At 50.6% G+C, this 17,272-nt stretch overlaps 1 protein-coding gene across 2 annotated transcripts in view; it reads left to right on the forward strand.

Annotated features, from left to right (window-relative positions):
• LOC117351050 (inter-alpha-trypsin inhibitor heavy chain H4-like) overlaps nt 1-17,272 on the forward strand; it is a 141,717-nt gene that overhangs the window by 76,994 nt on the left and 47,451 nt on the right. For both annotated transcript variants that reach the window (XM_033925734.1, XM_033925735.1), the window contains exon 16: nt 16,155-16,187. In XM_033925734.1, coding sequence (XP_033781625.1) covers nt 16,155-16,187 — 33 coding nt within the window. The remainder of the gene's footprint in view (nt 1-16,154; nt 16,188-17,272) is intronic.

The following is a 17,272-nucleotide window of genomic DNA, read 5'->3' on the forward strand; positions in this document are numbered from 1 at the left end:
GAGTATAGTTTTTATTTCCTTTCTGAACATCTTGTAGTCTGGGGTTGTTGTCAATAGGTTGGAGACTTGGTTATCTATTTGCACTTGGTTGTACTTTAGTTTGTAATATGCCTTATCAGGGCAACTAAGTTTAAGGAAAGCTCAGGAATTTGTGCATCCTGGCTCCATTTTCGACAGAACAAAGCTCTATCAGCCGGGGCAACCAACAAGTGTAAATACATGTGAAGACCCGATATGATAAAACCAGTTACCAGCAACTGATCCACCAACTCTCTAAACCTCGCCTCAATGGGAAAAATGAGATCATCATGATTCAAAGAGCCTACATAATGCTGTAATTGTTTTTAAGCAAGAAAGTCCCGCAATTGTAGATCAAATGTGCCCCGGAGCTCTTCCCAAGACTTCAAAATCCCATCCTCCTGAAGAACATGAGACAGCAAACTCGCCCACTTCCATACAAATTTGCGAAAAGTATCATTCTCAGACCCTGATGAGAATTGCAAATTTCCAACCAATGGCAATATAGTAGAGAAACGACAGTTACCCTGTCATAACTTCAACAATTCCATCCAAGCTATCTAAAGCAATCAGAGAAGAAAACTATGTTTAGCAAATTGGGGGAGCAGCGAAGATGGAACATGCAATAAGGAAAGCAGACTACAAGGTGACCACATCACCAATTCAAAAGACTTTGGGGTAAAGTTTTGTCTATCAGAAAACCATTCACCCAGAACACACATTAAGCAAGCCAAATTATAGAGACGGAGATTAGGGATGCCCATTCCCTCCTGTGACCTGTTCCCCAATAAAAATTTAAGCGCCACTTTGGGTTTATGGTGATTCCAACTATCTAATATAATAAAGAGCTAGCCGCGCATGCGCATTGCTATTTGCGTGTTCCGTGCATGTAGGTCTGTGGCCGAAGGAGTGCGCATGCGCGCTAATACGTCACCAGCCGATCGCCTCCACAGGCCGCACTACGGGAAGGGAAAGGGGGGGAGGAGGGTTTCGAGGGAGCCGGCTGGCCGCATAAATTATTTTCATTTCAAATCTGCCGCCGCTGCCACGGCTCCTCTCTCATCTTCCGACATAATATAAGTGCAGCTCATGAGAGGAGCCGCGGCAGCGGCTTTGAAAACGGCTCCCTTAGTTCTTCGCTGGATTTTTTTTTTAAGTTTAAAATTACCACCGTGGCTCCTCTCACGATCCCGGCCTGTGTCAGAGAAGGCTTCCGATGCAAGCCGGATCGTGAGAGGAGCCTCGTAGGCATCTTTAAACTTAAAAAAAAAATCCAGCAAAGAACTAAGGGAGCCGTTTTATCTCCATGCTGCTACAAAGGAACAGGTGAGGGGGAGGGAAATGCTGATGCTGATGCACAGGGAGCAGGTAGGCATGGCAGGCAAGCAGGGGGAGAGGGAAAGGGGCTGCTTTGGGGGTAGGGGTGTGCTGGGGGTACACAGCAATCATGGGCAGGGGATCACAGAGCAGGCAGCCATGGCTCAACAAGGGGAGAGGGAAAGGGGGCTGCTTTGGGGTGAGGGATTTGCTGGGCCAGACAGCAATCATAGGGGGGAAACAGAAGGGGGCCACGGAGCGGGCAGGGGCATTGGGAAACAGGGCTGCTTTGGGGGGAAGGGTGTGCTGGGGGCACACACCAATCATGCCGGGGAAGAGAAGGGGGCCACAGAGAGATAGGCAGGCATGGCGCAATGGAGAATACAGGCAGGCAGGGCGCAAGACAGAGACACAGACAGAAAGAATGACAGACAGACAGACAGCATCCAAGCACAGAGAGAGAAAGGAAAAAAAAAACAGTCGTCTACTCTAGCACCCGTTGGACAGGGGGAGAACGAAAGAGATGCTGATGGACAGGGGGTTGAAGAAAAGGAACGGAGGACTAATGTTGGACAGGGGGAGAAGGAAAGAGGTGCTGCTGGACAGGGGGGAGGTAAAACAAAGGGACAAGGGCTGCTGCTGCATAAGGAGAGCAGTGAAGGGGTGGTGGTGGACACAGGGGAGGTAAAAGGAAGGGAAAATGGACAAGGGAGCAGGCAAGGGGTGGTGATGGACAGCCAAGGAAAAAGAAAGGCAGAAAGAAAAAAAGCGGCTAAGGAGAGAGAGAGAAAGAAATAAAGACACACACACACACACACACACATATGTTCTAGCACCCGTTAATGTAACTGGCTTAAAGACTAGTATTTAGATAAAAGGGAAGCTAATCTGTGCAATTCTTAATTAGTTTTTAATTGGTTTCTAACAGTGTGGTCAATAACTACACCGTTAATAGCCAATTAAAACACTTAACTTAGGCACCTTCTGATTTTGAAAATCCAGGCCTGAAACACCAACTGTATCAAAACATCTACTGTTTTGCAGCCTTGTGAGCAAGTGCATTGTCTTGCAAAAATAGAACTCCTTTCCACAGCTTCCCTCTCCTTTTTTCTTTCAATGCCTTCTTTAATCGGCACAGCAAGTTACAGTAGTATTCTGCATTAACTGTTTGGCCCCTTGGAAGATAATCAGTCATTACAACATCTTTCTGATCCCAAAACACCATGGCCAAGACCTTTTCTGCTGACTTTTGGATCTTGAATTTCTTTGGCCTTGAAGAACCTGAGTGCCGCCATTGCATAGACTGTTGTTTTGTCTGAAGAAGATCATAGGGGTGTAACCATGTTTCATCAATAGCAGCTAGTCATTCCAAAAAGTTGGCTCCAGCTTGCTGAAAATGCTGCAGAATCAACTTGGAAGTGTCCACTCAACATTGTTTCTTGTCAGCATTCAAACATTTGGACACCCACTTGGCCGACAACTTCTGCTCGTTCCCTGGATATCTGTAGTGTCTCATCAATTGTTTTAGCCGATATTCACTAATCTGCCAAAATCAGGTCACGGACATGGTCAACAATTTCATATCATTTGGGGCCTTCCAGACCTTGCTGCATCAGGAATATTTCACAATAATGTCATTTAGAAAAGCGATAAAAACCTGACTGTCGCTGATGAGATTCTATGGATTTATTTATTTGGTTTTTGTTTTTATTTATTTATTTTTTTTTGCAAATCATTTTTATTAAAGTCACCCAAGGAAACACACTGGATACATAAGAAACATATGCACAACGGGCGCAAAACAAGAACATAACAAGAGCAGCTAAAAATTCAAAACAAGCACCAGTAGCATAGATGATATAAACATCAGGGCATCCATAAGCCCCAGACCGCTGCATCAAAAGGAGCCATCCACCGAATATCCCAGCTCCCCTGGTGACCTCATCAAGTGTTTTGAATTTAAAGGTATCGCTACCCTATTAACCCCCAATACAAGGGGCATTAGCCACACCAAACAACACAGTCAAACCAACAATCATCCCGCCAAACACATCACTCAAAATCCCCATCAAACCCCCTCCCGCCATGTCTGGAGACTAGAGGCAGCCGCAGGAACGCTTCCCATAACGCCAGGTATGCCCGAACCTCTGCGCTAGCAGATCGTTTGTGATAACAAGACTCAAACTTTGCCAGCTCTGACATTTGTGTGAGCCAGCAGTCTAGGGGGATAGCCCCATCCTGAGTCCAATACTGTAAAATGGTGCATTTAACCATTAGCAGGGTCAAATAAATAAAGCGCCTCTGAGGTACAGTAAGGCCCAGTGCTTCCAGTAGAGTTTGATTGTCCAGAAAAAGCGTTTTATAATCCCACTCCAGGTCATGCTGCAAAAGCAAAGAAAGCTGTGTAAAGGAAGAGTTCCACAAGGAGAGCTCAGGGCACTCCAGGAAGGAATGTATTAGCGTCCCTGGGGCCTTTTTGCACTTAGTACACAGAGCTGTATCCCATAAACCCATGAGAGCACCTCTCTCCCTAGTAAGTAAGCCCTATGGAGAATCTTGAATTGAGTCTCCTGCCAAGCCGCAGATTTCACAAAAGCATATAAGGTGTGAAAAAGCTCCGAAAAGGTATCAGGGGTATAAGAAGCTGCTAGGTCCCTGTTCCACTGATCCCGGAGAGAAGTAAGAGGCCCAGATGGGGCAAAGGATCGAACCACCCGATACCACACAGAGAGGGAACTCTGAGATGCAGGCACAGAGAAGAGATACTCATCAAGGGAACTGCCCAACCACCCCTGGCCATATTGTTTGCACAAGACTCTGAAAATAATGCCTCGCCTGCAAATAGGCAAAGAATTGCTGACGAGGGACCTCCCATCGAGCTTGAAATTGAGTAAAAGATGAAAAAACGCCTGTATCCTGATCAATCATGTGAGCAAGGAGGGAGGCTCCCTGGAAAGCCCACGCCACAAAAGGAGACATACCCATGCCTGGAGAAAAACTAGGATTGATCTGCAATTGCAGGAATGGAGAGGCTAAAGGAGACCGAGCCTGCACCCGACGCCACCACCTCCAGGCCAGGATGAAAGGACGTAAGAATCGTAGTTTGGAGGGTAAGTCACGCCCCCCCCCCCCCGGCCGCGAGGAGAGTGTAAGAGATTAAGAAAAGTAAAGGGGGCACGCCAGCCTGTCAGCCACCCCGGAGGAGAAAACCTGGCAGTCCCCGCCACTCTCTCGTGGATAAACTGCACAAGGGCCGCTACATTATATGCGTGAAGATCAGGAAGACCTAAACCTCCCTCCCTCTTGGAAAGGGTCAACTTCTTGTAAGCGATACGCACCGAGCGATGACGCCAGAGAAAGGTAGTGAACAAAGATCGCACCCTGCCGACATCTCGTTGCCACACCCAAAAGGGGACCGTCTGTATAGGGTATAAAAGTTTAAGTAGTAACATCATTTTAATCAAGGCTGCCCTTCCCAACAGAGATAATGGGAGATCTCGCCATGCAGCACATAGAGATCCAATTTTATCTATAGCAGCCACGACATTACAATGATACATAACCCGAGGATTCAGGTGTAAGTAAAAGCCGAGATAACGCATGTGTTTGTGCACAGGAGGAATCTGTAACGTAGCATGCCAGGGCTCCCATCCCAACCTCGTCAGAGGTAACAGTTCAGATTTCGCACAATTGACTTGAAGACCAGAAAGGGCACCAAACTCAGCCACCATACGCAACACCACCGGCAGGTGGTAAGGGGCATGATCCAGGAAGAGCAAGATGTCATCCGCAAACAAGGTAATACGACACTCCGCGTGGCTGATACGAATCCCTTGCAGCTCAGGGCTGGAACGGATTTTAATAGCTAACGGTTCAATGGCGAGGACAAACAATAAAGGCGAAAGGGGGCAACCCTGACGAGTCCCCCTGTAAAGTGGGAATGATGGTGATAAACCCCCATTGACAATAAGGCGGGCCTGCGGCTCGGTGTAGAGGCCCTGAATCCAGTGGAGGAAAGTCCCATCAATGCCATACTCCGTTAGGATCCAAAAGAGATACTGCCAAGAAATACTATTGAAGGCTTTTTCCTTATCAAGGCCTACGATCGCGGAGGTTCCTCCCTGGCCCCTGTGTTCATGCATTGCCGTTAGCGCTTTGAGTAGATTCATAGAGGCATTACGTTAGGGGACGAACCCCACCTGGTCATCCCCTATGAGCCTGGAAAGGTACAAGTTCAACCTAGCCGCCAAGATAGCTGCCAGCAACTTAACATCCTGATTCAGCAAGGAGATCGGACGGTAAGAGCCAACTTGTGCAGGGTCCTTGCTAGGTTTTGGGAGCAAAGTAATATGAGCAAGATTACATTTGAGGCCCGAAGCTGAAGCAGCTAGATGATTGAAATAGTTCTCCAAGGGTTGGGCTAGTAAATCAGTTAAGAGTTTGTAGTATTCTGGGCCATACCCATTGGGACCAGGAGATTTGGCAAGTTTCAGCTTCTTTATTCCCAGACAAACTTCCTCCTGGGGGCATTCAGACGCTCCATCTGATCTTCGGATAGCCGCGGAAGGTGCAAGTCCCGAAAAAATTTATCCCGATCTTCATCAGTAAAATCCCTCCTAACATAGAGGGAACTATAAAATTCCACAAATTGCTCCCTAATGTGTATCTCCCGAGTGAAGCATTTTCCCCGAGTATTCTTAACCATGCGGATAATTTGTTTTTTTCCGGTAAGGCCGAACCAAGTTCGCCAGAAGCTTGCCCGCCTTGCCTCCCCATTGGTAAAGATGAAATTTCTGATAGTAAATATCCTGGCGGGCTCGGTAGTCCAAGATCTCATTGATCTGAAGACAGAGAGCTTTGATTTGTTGGCCCTTTGACCCGTTCAAACTCATCCTGTGCCTTCGACGCAGAGCCACCAATTGTGCCGAAAGAGCAAGGAGCTGCTCCCCCTGTTTATTCCATTAGCGGCAACGTATTGGCTGATATGGCCCCGTAATACCGCCTTAGAGGCATCCCAAAATACCGCTGGGTCTACATCCGAGGTGTTATTATGCAGGTCATACTCCAGCCATTGGGCCCAGAGAAACGCATGAAAATCCTTATCGGAATATAGAGCCATGGGAAACCTCCATGTCTTATCCCCCCCTCCGATCTGTGATCCCCAATGTGAGAACGACCGCCGAATGATCCAAAAATGGGATATCAACAATGGAGGCCCGGTCCACCCGTGGGAAGAGAGTATGGGTCACCAAAAAGTAATCCAGACGAGAATACATATTGTGAGGGTTAGAGTAGAACGTGTACTCCCGCTCGAAGAGATGGAGTGTTCTCCATGCATCAACCACCGCGAGGTGTTCGCAGAAGAAATTCACCCCCCGCTGAAGTGAATTCCTCGGAAGCGGCTTGGCAGGAGAACAATCCAAAGTGGGGTCAGCAATAATATTGAAGCCCCTCCAACAAGCACGTGATAGGTAGGGTATTGTGCAATAACACCCAATAATCCGGAGTAAAATTTGTGGTCGTACAGATTACAGAACAGAAGCTGAAAGCTCCACAATTCCCCCAGCAATAGAATGTAACGACTTTCCTTATCCTGAATGGTCTTATGAACGTGTAGGGGTAAGTGTTTATGCACTAGAATCGCCACCCCCCTCTGCCTACTATTATAAGCAGAATAGCTCACATCTCCCACCCAATCCCTGCATAATTTCTCATGTTCGGTAGCAGACAAATTAGTTTCTTGCAAGAACGCTACGCCAACATGTTGCTGTCAAAGCCAAGTTAGAATTTTTTTGTGCTTTATTGGGGAGTGTATCCCATCCACGTTAAGAGTAGCAACAGTCAAATTAACCATAACTATTGAGCAAAAAGAGCCACCACTGCACCCAGAGAGTAACTGATATCAAATAGAACAAGGAGCAGACCCCCCAGCTAGGTCCATTCCCCAGAAAAATGGAAAGAGAAAACCGGAGCGCTCCCGAAGCTCCCCCTGTCTCCATTCTGCCCACAAACCCCCCCAAACCTGTCCTGAACCCCCACGCACCCCCCACACTCAACAACCACAGCCACACCACGTGCACACAAACCCCCCTCCCGAACCCCTCTGAAAGTCCCCCCATCGACCTCCAGAACCCCAAATCCAGAAGGACTCAATGCACTCACCCGCCCAACACCTCCTCCATTCCCGTGCATAGAATAGCAGCATGAAAAACCAAGAAAAGAAACACCCCGTGAGCCCTAGGCGACCCCATCCCGGTCTGTGAATATCCCTACAGATGCCCAACTCCCTCCCGTAATGTAAGAGAAAGCACCCCAGGCCCTCTAACCCCTAGGTACCTCCATAGAGTCCTTAACATGAACAACTCTACAGCCCATCTCAGATAACCAATATGGCACCGTCTCCCTCCGGTTCCCAGACCCCCCATTACTCCATGTGCCCTCCCAACGCAAAGTATACACACCAATCCCCCCTCCCCTGTATCAGAAGCATGAAACCGCGAAAAGCAACTGGAGAACACAGAAGCAGAACCGGTCCTCAGTGACCAGACCGGAGTCGATGCCCCTCATGGCCTATATCCTGCCAACCCCCTAACAATAACCCCCCAAACAATACAACCTGACAGCATAATTATAATAACCCAGAAATTACTCACAGTGCAGGCCAAGTGACAGGGTAGTATTGGAGCATAAGAAATGAAAAAACAAGAGAAAATGCACATGAACACCAAGAATACACAATCCAGAAATGCTATCTTGTTCCCAGCCAGTCAATGTCCACAGGCAGCACCTCATGCCGGGTCACCAGAGGGTCCCAAGGGCCTAGAAGGTGCTCCTTGAGGCCCGTAACTCAGCAGGGAAGAAAGGGGGAGGAGGGGGGGAACAAGGCCAGGAAAGAGAGCCCAAAATAATAATGTCCACAAACCCTGCAGGTCAGTAGTCTCTAGGTCATAAAAATAGGAATGAAAAAAGAAGAAAGGAGAGAGCACCAGAAAAGAATAGAAAAAGTAAAAAGGACAAGAAAGAAAAAGAAAAAAACATGCGGCACTCTGGGTCCCTGGGCTTAGACCAGTTCTCAGGGACTGCTCCAATCAACAAGTTACTTGCCATAGTAGCGATCCATAACATCCCCAGCATAGAGGCGCTCACCGAGGTAGCCCCTCCAAAAAGACGCGGATGCCCTCCGGCATGGTGAAGTAGTGCGTCTGGTTGTCGTGGTGTACTCAGAGCTTAGCAGGATACTGTAAAACAAAACGAATCTGCTGCTGATGAAGTTGTGTACAGTACGGCGCCATTGCTTGCCGCTGCTCCGATACCCGGTTAGAATAGTCCTGGAACATTAGAAGGCAATGCCCTTCATAGACAACCTGCCCCTTTGCTTGAAATTGGGTCAGAAGCCGATGTTTATCAGCAAAGTTGAGAATGCGAGCGATCACCGGTCGGAGGCCGCTGTTCCCCCTTGCGGCACACCCCGATATGGTGCACCCGCTCCACCAGCAAGGGCCCCCCGTCGGTCTCCAAATCAAACTCACAGGGCAGCCACGTCGAGACCAGGGACAGCAGTGCCTCATCGGTCACCGATTCGCCAGATGTTGTTTCTATGACTACGGTTCTCAAGATCTTCTGCCCTGTCTTCCAGTTTACGGCACCGCTTCTTCAGCGCCTGGGCCCCGGCTTCCAGCGCTACTGTGCTATCGTCGTGAGCCGATACCCACTCTTCCACCTGCTGAAGTCTGGAGACTTGCCGTTCTAAAGTATCTTTAATGTCATCCACAGTATTTGAAGACGAGTAAGCTTGTCGTCTAGAAAGGCAGTTATGTGCTTCTTAAGCTCCTCAAGAGCCTCGGCTTGGAGCGGGAGTATTGGGGAGTCTAGCCTCGCCTGTGTGTGGGGAGACGGAGCCGCCATCTTAGCTGGTGTGGATGAGGGGCCTGTCAGAAGCTTAGCAGGCTTCGAGGCACAAGCCGGCATTCCTCAGGAGCCGCTTAAGTACTGGCACCGGTGTGGAGTCGCGTAGGAACCCCAAGCGATCACGTAGCTGAAAAAGGCCAGTAAGAGGGAGTCGAATGGGAAAATAAGCAGGTTAATCGGCAACGGGATCAGGAGAGGCGTTCAGGCACGTCCTTCTAGGTGAAGCGCATCACGTGACCCCCCCCCCCCTTGTTTGTATTTCTATTTGTGTTTTTAAATTGTAACCCACTTTGAACCTGACAATTAAGCGGGATATATATGCTGCTGATATTATTATTAATAAATGTGTGTGTGTACTTTTCATGGGATAATTTTTTTGAACGGAAAATAAGTGTATACTTTCTCTCTGAAAACTGGTATAATCAGGGCTTTATATGCGGCGAGACCAATTGTCCATCTAGCCCAGTATCCTGTTTCCATAGTGGCAAATCCAGGTAGCAAGTATCTGGCAGAAACCTAAATAGTTGCAGAATTCCATGCTACCAATCCCAGGGCAAGCAATGGTTCCCCAATAGCAGACTATGGACTTTTCCTCCAGAAACTTGTCCAAATCTTTTCTAAATCCAGCTACACTAATCGCTGTTCCCACATTCTCTGGCAACGCATTCCAAAGCTTAACTATTCTTTGAGTGAAAAAGCACAGTTACTTACCGTAACAGGTGTTATCCAGGGACAGCAGGCATATATTCTCACATGTGGGTGACGTCATCTACGGAGCCCCAGCGCGGACAGCTTTTCAAGCAAACTTGATTGAAGTTTCAAGTTTGCACACTGCACCACGCATGTGCTAGCCTTCTTGCCCACTAGAGGGCGCATCCCCACCTCGTGGTCCTCAGTTCCATATCATAGCAAAGAAGCCATCCCCGGGGAGGTGGGCGGGTTGTGAGAATATATGCCTGCTGTCCCTGGATAACACCTGTTACGGTAAGTAACTGTGCTTTATCCCAGGACAAGCAGGCATGATATTCTCACATGTGGGTGACCTCCAAGCCAACCAAAAAAGGGCAGGTGGGAGGATGGCAAATTATGAAAACAGGTTACGTAACACCGACTGGCCAAACCGGCCGTCGCTTCTGGACAAAGTGTCCAGACAGTAGTGGGAGGTGAACGTATGAACCGAAGACCAAGTGGCAGCTTTACAAATGTCCTCCATAGGTGTAGATCGGAGGAAAGCCACAGAAGCTGCCATCGCTCGGACTTTATGACCCGTAACACGACCCGCAAGCGGGAGACCAGCCTGAGCGTAGCAAAAAGAAATACAAGCAGCTAACCAGTTTGACAAGGTGCGCTTCGAAACCGGGTGTCCCAAACGATTAGGATCAAAGGACAAAAATAATTGAGGAACCTTCCGATAAGACTTGGAGCGTTGGAGATAAAAGGCCAACGCCCTCTTACAGTCAAGGGTATGAAGCGCCGCCTCACCAGGATGAGAATGGGGCTTCGGAAAAAACACCGGAAGGACAATAGACTGATTGAGGTGGAAATCAGACACAACTTTAGGTAAAAATTTTGGATGGGTGCGAAGAACCACCTTATCATGATGAAACACCGTGAAAGGAGGATCCGCCACCAAGGACTGTAGTTCACTGATCCGACGAGCAGACGTGAGTGCAATCAAAAAGACTACTTTCCAAGTAAGAAACTTAAGATGCGACTTGTCGATGGGCTCAAAGGGAGGCTTCATCAGCTGAGCCAAGACCACATTAAGATCCCACACCACCGGAGGAGGTTTCAGAGGAGGATGGATATTTACTAGCCCCTTCATGAAACGAGTCACCAGAGGATGAAGAGAGAGAGAACGACCCTCAAGATGCCGATGGAATGCTGCAATGGCACTGAGATGTACCCGAATGGAAGTCGTTTTCAGGCCAGACTCAGACAAATGCAAAAGATACTCCAGAACCGAAGCCACAGGCACCGAATCCGGTTCCAGACGATTCAAAGAACACCAGGATGTAAACCTGGTCCATTTCTGAGCATAGCAAAGCCGAGTCGAGACCTTACGCGAGGCCTCTAAAATGTCCCTCACGGCCCGAGACACCGGAATCGAAGTCAGGGGGAGAGAAACCAAGCAGTCAGATGTAAAGACTGAAGATTGGGATGCAACAGCGAACCCCGACTCTGAGACAGCAGAGAGGGAAACACCGGCAGAAGCAGAGGTTCCCTGGTACTGAGTTGAAGAAGTAGGGAGAACCAGGGCTGCCTGGCCCAACGAGGCGCAATGAGGATCATGGAGGCTCCGGTCGATCTGAGATGAACCAACGTTCTCAAAATCAGCGGAAACGGCGGAAACGTATAAAGGAACTTCCCCTCCCAATCGAGAAGGAAGGCATCCGCCTCGAGACGATCCGGAGAGTAAATCCGAGAACAATAGAGGGGCAGTTTGTGGGTCTCCGGTGAGGCAAACAGATCCACCTGAGGAGTTCCCCAGCGGTCGAAGACCATGCGAAGGACCCGGGAATTCAGAGACCACTCGTGCGGCTGGAGAAGACGACTGAGCTTGTCCGCCAGCCGGTTTTGCTCTCCCTGAATGTAAACTGCCCGCAGGAATATGTTCTGCGAGATCGCCCAGTCCCAAAGGCGGAGGGCCTCGTGACACAGAGGCCAAGAGCCCGTACCCCCCTGTTTGTTGACATAGTACATCGCCACCTGGTTGTCCGTCCGCACGAGTACCACCTGGTCGTGCAGTAGGTGGACAAAAGCTCGCGCAGCTAGAAAAATGGCGCGAAGCTCCAGCACATTGATGTGACAACGACGGTCCTCGGCCGACCACAGAGCCTGCGTCCTCAGACCGTCCAGGTGAGCTCCCCACGCGTACTCGGAGGAGTCCGTCGTCAAGACCTTGGTGTGAGGAGGAACGAGAAACAGCAAACCCCCTGACAAATTGGAAGAGTCGGTCCACCAACGGAGCGATCGACGTAAACAAGGGGTCACCGATATCCGGGAAGACACCGGGTCGCGATCCTGTCGCCATTGCGACGCCAGAGTCCACTGCGCGAGCCTCAGGTGCAAGCGAGCGAAAGGCGTGACGTGAACCGTCGACGCCATGTGACCCAGCAAAACCATCATGTGCTGGGCCGACACCTCCCGCTGCCCCTGACAGTGGCGGCACCACCGAAGCAGGGTATCCCGCCGAAGAGGGGGGAGAAAAGCGCGGAGGCGAACCGTGTCCAGCACGGCTCCGATAAACTGGAGAGACTGTGCCGGGCACAATTGAGACTTGGGAAAGTTCACTTCGAACCCCAGGTCTTGCAAAAGATTGATAGTCTGTCGGGTCGCTAAGATAACCCCCTCCCTGGACGGGGCCTTGATTAGCCAATCGTCCAGGTAGGGAAAGACCTGTAGACCCCGCGAGCGCAGGGCCGCCGCCACCACTACCATACACTTGGTGAACACCCGAGGGGACGACGCCCGACCGAAAGGAAGAACCCGATACTGCAGGTGCAAATCCCCCACTTGAAAGCGCAAGAACCTGCGGTAAGCGGGATGCACCGGAACATGGGTGTATGCTTCCTTCAAGTCCAGGGAGCACATCCAATCCCCCTCCTCCAACAGCGGATAGAGAACCGGAAGCGATAACATACGGAACTTCTCCCGGACCAGGAACTTGTTGAGCTTCCGTAGGTCCAAAATGGGGCGCAAGTCCCCGGTCTTTTTTGGGACCAAAAAGTAGCGGGAGTAAAACCCCCGTCCCCTCTGATCGGGAGGAACCACCTCGACCGCCCGGAGGGTCAACAAGGCCCTGGCTTCTTCCTGGAGAAGGGCCAACTGGTTCCGATTGGGAGGGCAAGCCCCGGGTGGCAAGTCTGGAGGCTGACTGGAGAAGTTGAGCGAATAGCCCTCTGAGATTGTCCGGAGCACCCATGCGTCCGACGTGATCGTCGACCAGGCCCCGGCAAAGGTCGTCAGCCGACCCCCGATGGGGAGGGGATGGCGCGATATTGCGGTGAGGGCCCGCCCCCAACCGCCTATCCCGTCAAAAGGACGGCGCGGCCTTGGCGGCCCCCTGTGCGGCAGGTTTAGAGGGGCCACCCCTACTCTGTTGGGGCTGTCGCCGTGGCGGCGGTCTGGAGAAGGCCGGCGTCGACTTCTGAGGGTACCTCCTCGGGGGCTGCCGGAAAGGACGCTGGGCAGGAGCCTTAGGCTTCGGCCGTACCAGAGAGGCCAGGGAGCGTTCCTGTTTGGAAAGTCGCTCCGTCGCCGCATCCAAAGAGTCATCAAACAATTCCACCCCAACGCAAGGCAAGTTTGCCAGGCGTTCCTGCAAATTTGACTCCATCTCGAGGGTACGAAGCCACGCCAGCCGGCGCATGGCCACCGCACAGGCTGACACCCTCGAGGCGAGTTCAAACGCATCATAAACTGCGTGGAATAAATATAGGCGCAGCTGGGCCAGATTCGAACTAAAGGTGGCGAACCGGTCCCTATGCGACTCAGGCATCACCTCACGAAAAGAGGGGAGGTCCTTCACCATCGTACGGAGGAAGGAAGAGTACGAAAATGCGTAGTTCAGGACCCTTGTAGCCATCAGAGAGTTCGCATAGAGACGACGTCCAAATTTGTCCAGGGTCCGGCCCTCCCTACTCGGCGGGACCGTCGCCGAGACCCTGGAGGGCTGCGATTTCTTAACCGCCGATTCCACTAGGAGCGAAGTATGGGAAAGTTGGCCCTTCTCGAACCCCTTGATGGGGAGGGTGCGATACTTAGACTCCATTTTGGAGGGGACCACAGCGACCGTCAATGGAGCCTCAAGATTCCTCAGGAAGGTCTGACAGAGGACCTTGTTAATCGGAAGGCGCGGGGACTCCCTAGGGGGGGCAGGAAGATCCTGCTCCTCTAAGAACTCCTTGGTGTAAGTGGACCCTTCAGACAAGTCAACTCCCAAAGCCGCCGCCATATCCTGCACAAACCTCGTAAAGGATGAGGGTTTAGCAGGAGGAGAGGGAGACCGAGACTTCCCGGCGGAGCCGAAGGGAGAGGCCTCGTGGGAGTATCTGGGCTCCCTACCTGACCCCGACCCCAACGAGGCACATTCCTGCGACCTCGACGGAGTAGGAGACCGGGTGCGTCTGAAGGAACCCTTCGGGGATCCCCCCGGGGTCCGAGGCACCGAAGCCCGACCCTTCGGCCCCGGCGAGGAAGCCCGGGAGCTCTCCCTGGCCGGAGACCGGAACAAAATGGGGTTATCGACCCGCAGGTCCCGCACCTGCAAGGCATCGGCCCCGGCCGGCGACGAGCGACCACGCCGCCGAGGCGAGGTCCGAGACCGCTTGGCCTTCCTCGGACGGCGCCTCGCCCGAGACCTGCCCGAGGGCGATGAACCTCGCGAGGACCTCGAGGACGAAGACGAGATTCTTCGCACCCGGAGCACCTTGTCCTTTGGGCGCACGCTACGCTCCGGCGGATCCCGCGAAGCCGGGTCCGAGGGTACCGCCGAGGTCGAGGCCGTGGGCGCCTCGGGAGCCGAAGCCCCGGTACCCGAGGCCGAGGTCGCCAACTGCGGGGCCACCGAGGCCGAAGCAGCCGAGGCCGAAGCAGCCGAGGCCGAAGCCTGCTGCAGATGCTCAATGGCCCCGGTGAGCTCCGAGGCGATTAACGCCCGGAGCAAGTCTTGAAACACGGGGATTGACATTCCCTGTGGCAAGACCTGCCGCTGCTCCTCAGAGGGCGACCTCGGTCTCGAGTATTCCCTCGGGGCGGCGGACGCGGGCATCTTGGGCTTAACAGAGGCGGGCCCACCCGCCGACGAGCCCGAGGATGGCTTTTTGGACGATCCTGGAGCTGAGGAGGGAAGCGGAGACTTACCCGAGGCCTTGGACGAGGCCAGCTGCTTCGAAGGCATCGAGGCCCGAGGCGAAGCCGACGGTCCCGAAGCTGAAGTCGAGGCCGATGTCGAGGCCGAGGTCAAGGCCGGGGCCGAAGCCGAGGCCGAACTCAAGGCCTTCCCCGGAGGGGACTCGACCGAGAAAAGTTCTGCCATGCGGGCTTTGCGGCGTTTAAGTGCCCGCTTCTGGAAGGTGGCACACTTCTCGCAGGACGCTGTCGGGTGTTGGGGCCCCAAACACCGCAAGCAGCACCCGTGCGGATCAGTAATTGATAGAAGCCGTTCACAGCGCCCGCACTTTTTAAAGCCCGTTACGGGCCGGGACATGGGCCCAAAAGAGAGCCGGGAACAAGCGAGGTTCCTCGGCCACGGCTACCGGGAGCCCCCGGTAGCTACGAAAACGAAAAGTTTTTTTTTTTTTTTTTTTTGGAAAAGAAAGAAAATAAAGAAGAAAGAAGACAAAAAACGCAGCGACCGTGCGAAAATCCCTACACAGCCGCGGCGACAGAAGGCACAATTTAGCACAAATTCTCCACAGGGCTTCTGGCTCCGCGGATGAAAATGAACTGAGGACCACGAGGTGGGGATGCGCCCTCTAGTGGGCAAGAAGGCTAGCACATGCGTGGTGCAGTGTGCAAACTTGAAACTTCAATCAAGTTTGCTTGAAAAGCTGTCCGCGCTGGGGCTCCGTAGATGACGTCACCCACATGTGAGAATATCATGCCTGCTTGTCCTGGGATAAAAGTATTTCCTCCTATTTATTTTAAAGGTATTTCCATGTAATTTCAATGAATATCTCCTAGTCTTTGTAATTTTTGAGAGGAAAAAATTGATTCACTTTTACTCGTTCTATACCCCTCAGGATATTTGCAGACCTCAATCCTAGCTCCCCTCAGCCATCTATTTTCCAAGCTAAAGAGCACTAACTCTTTAGCCTTTCCTCATATGAGAGGATTTCCATCCCCATTATCATTGTGGTTGCTCTCTTTGAACCTTTTCTAATTCTGCTATATCTTTTTTTTTTTAGATACGCCGAACAGAATATTAAGCATTACTCAAGGTGAGGTTGCACCATGGAGAGATACTGAGGCATTGCAATATTCTTGGACTTATTTATCATCCCTTTACGTTTTATCAGAACAGTATTCAGAGTTAAAATGAACTAATGAGTAATCAGAGTTATTGAGTGAAAATGAGAGGGTCCTAGAATTCAGAAAAATTAATTTTATCAACATAAGGGAATGCCTCAAGGGGACAGACTTTATATACTCTGGAAGAAAAGCTGGAGAGAGAGATGATAAGACAGTGATTGTATATGTCTCTGGCATACATGCACAGTTGGCAGGTCTCTTTCAGTGGAAAAGATCTGGAATGAAGATGTAAAAGATGATAGACTCAGGAGTCTTACATTACATTACATTACATTACGGACTTCTATTCCGCCTATACCTTGCAGTTCAAGGCGGATTACAAAAGAGCTAACTGGACATTTCCAGTGAAGTTACAACAGTTTTGGGTTGTTGTTGTTTTTTTTTAAGGGAGGAGAGGTACCTGGATTAATTCCGGAAGAACTTGCAAATTGGATATTAAATTGACTGTACGTTACTGTGTGATATAACAAATAGATTACAGTTAGAGTACAAATAAGATTACGTTACATTTCAGGGATCTGAATACTTGGTTGGTGTTTTGGGGAGGAAGAGATTTAAGTGGAGGTTTTGGGGGAGAATTTATCTAGGAGGAGGGGGAAGGGTTGGGTTAAGATATCTGGATAAATTTTTTGAAAAGTAGGGTTTTGATTTCTTTTCGAAAAGTTTTGAAGTCACCTGTTGCCGTCAACAGGTTGGAGATGGAGTGGTTAAGTTTTGCTGCTTGTGTCGCCAGAAGGTTATCAAATATCTTTTTGCGCTGAGTGCCCTTGAGTGGAGGGAAGGCAAAAGGGTTCGGAGTTCTTCTTTATCTTGAGGTGAGGATCTGGTTTAGGCGGTTGTTTAGATAGGGGGGGCAGAGCCGTTTAATGCTTTGAATAATAGACAGTAGAATTTGAATTGAATTCGTGCTTGCATAGGTAGCCAGTGAGAGTCTAGGAAGGCAGTTGTAATATGATCATATTTTCTCAGGGAGTAGATCAGTCTGAGGGCAGTG

The sequence above is a fragment of the Geotrypetes seraphini genome, chromosome 17 (assembly GCF_902459505.1).
Source record: "Geotrypetes seraphini chromosome 17, aGeoSer1.1, whole genome shotgun sequence".
In the NCBI taxonomy this organism is placed as follows: domain Eukaryota; kingdom Metazoa; phylum Chordata; class Amphibia; order Gymnophiona; family Dermophiidae; genus Geotrypetes; species Geotrypetes seraphini.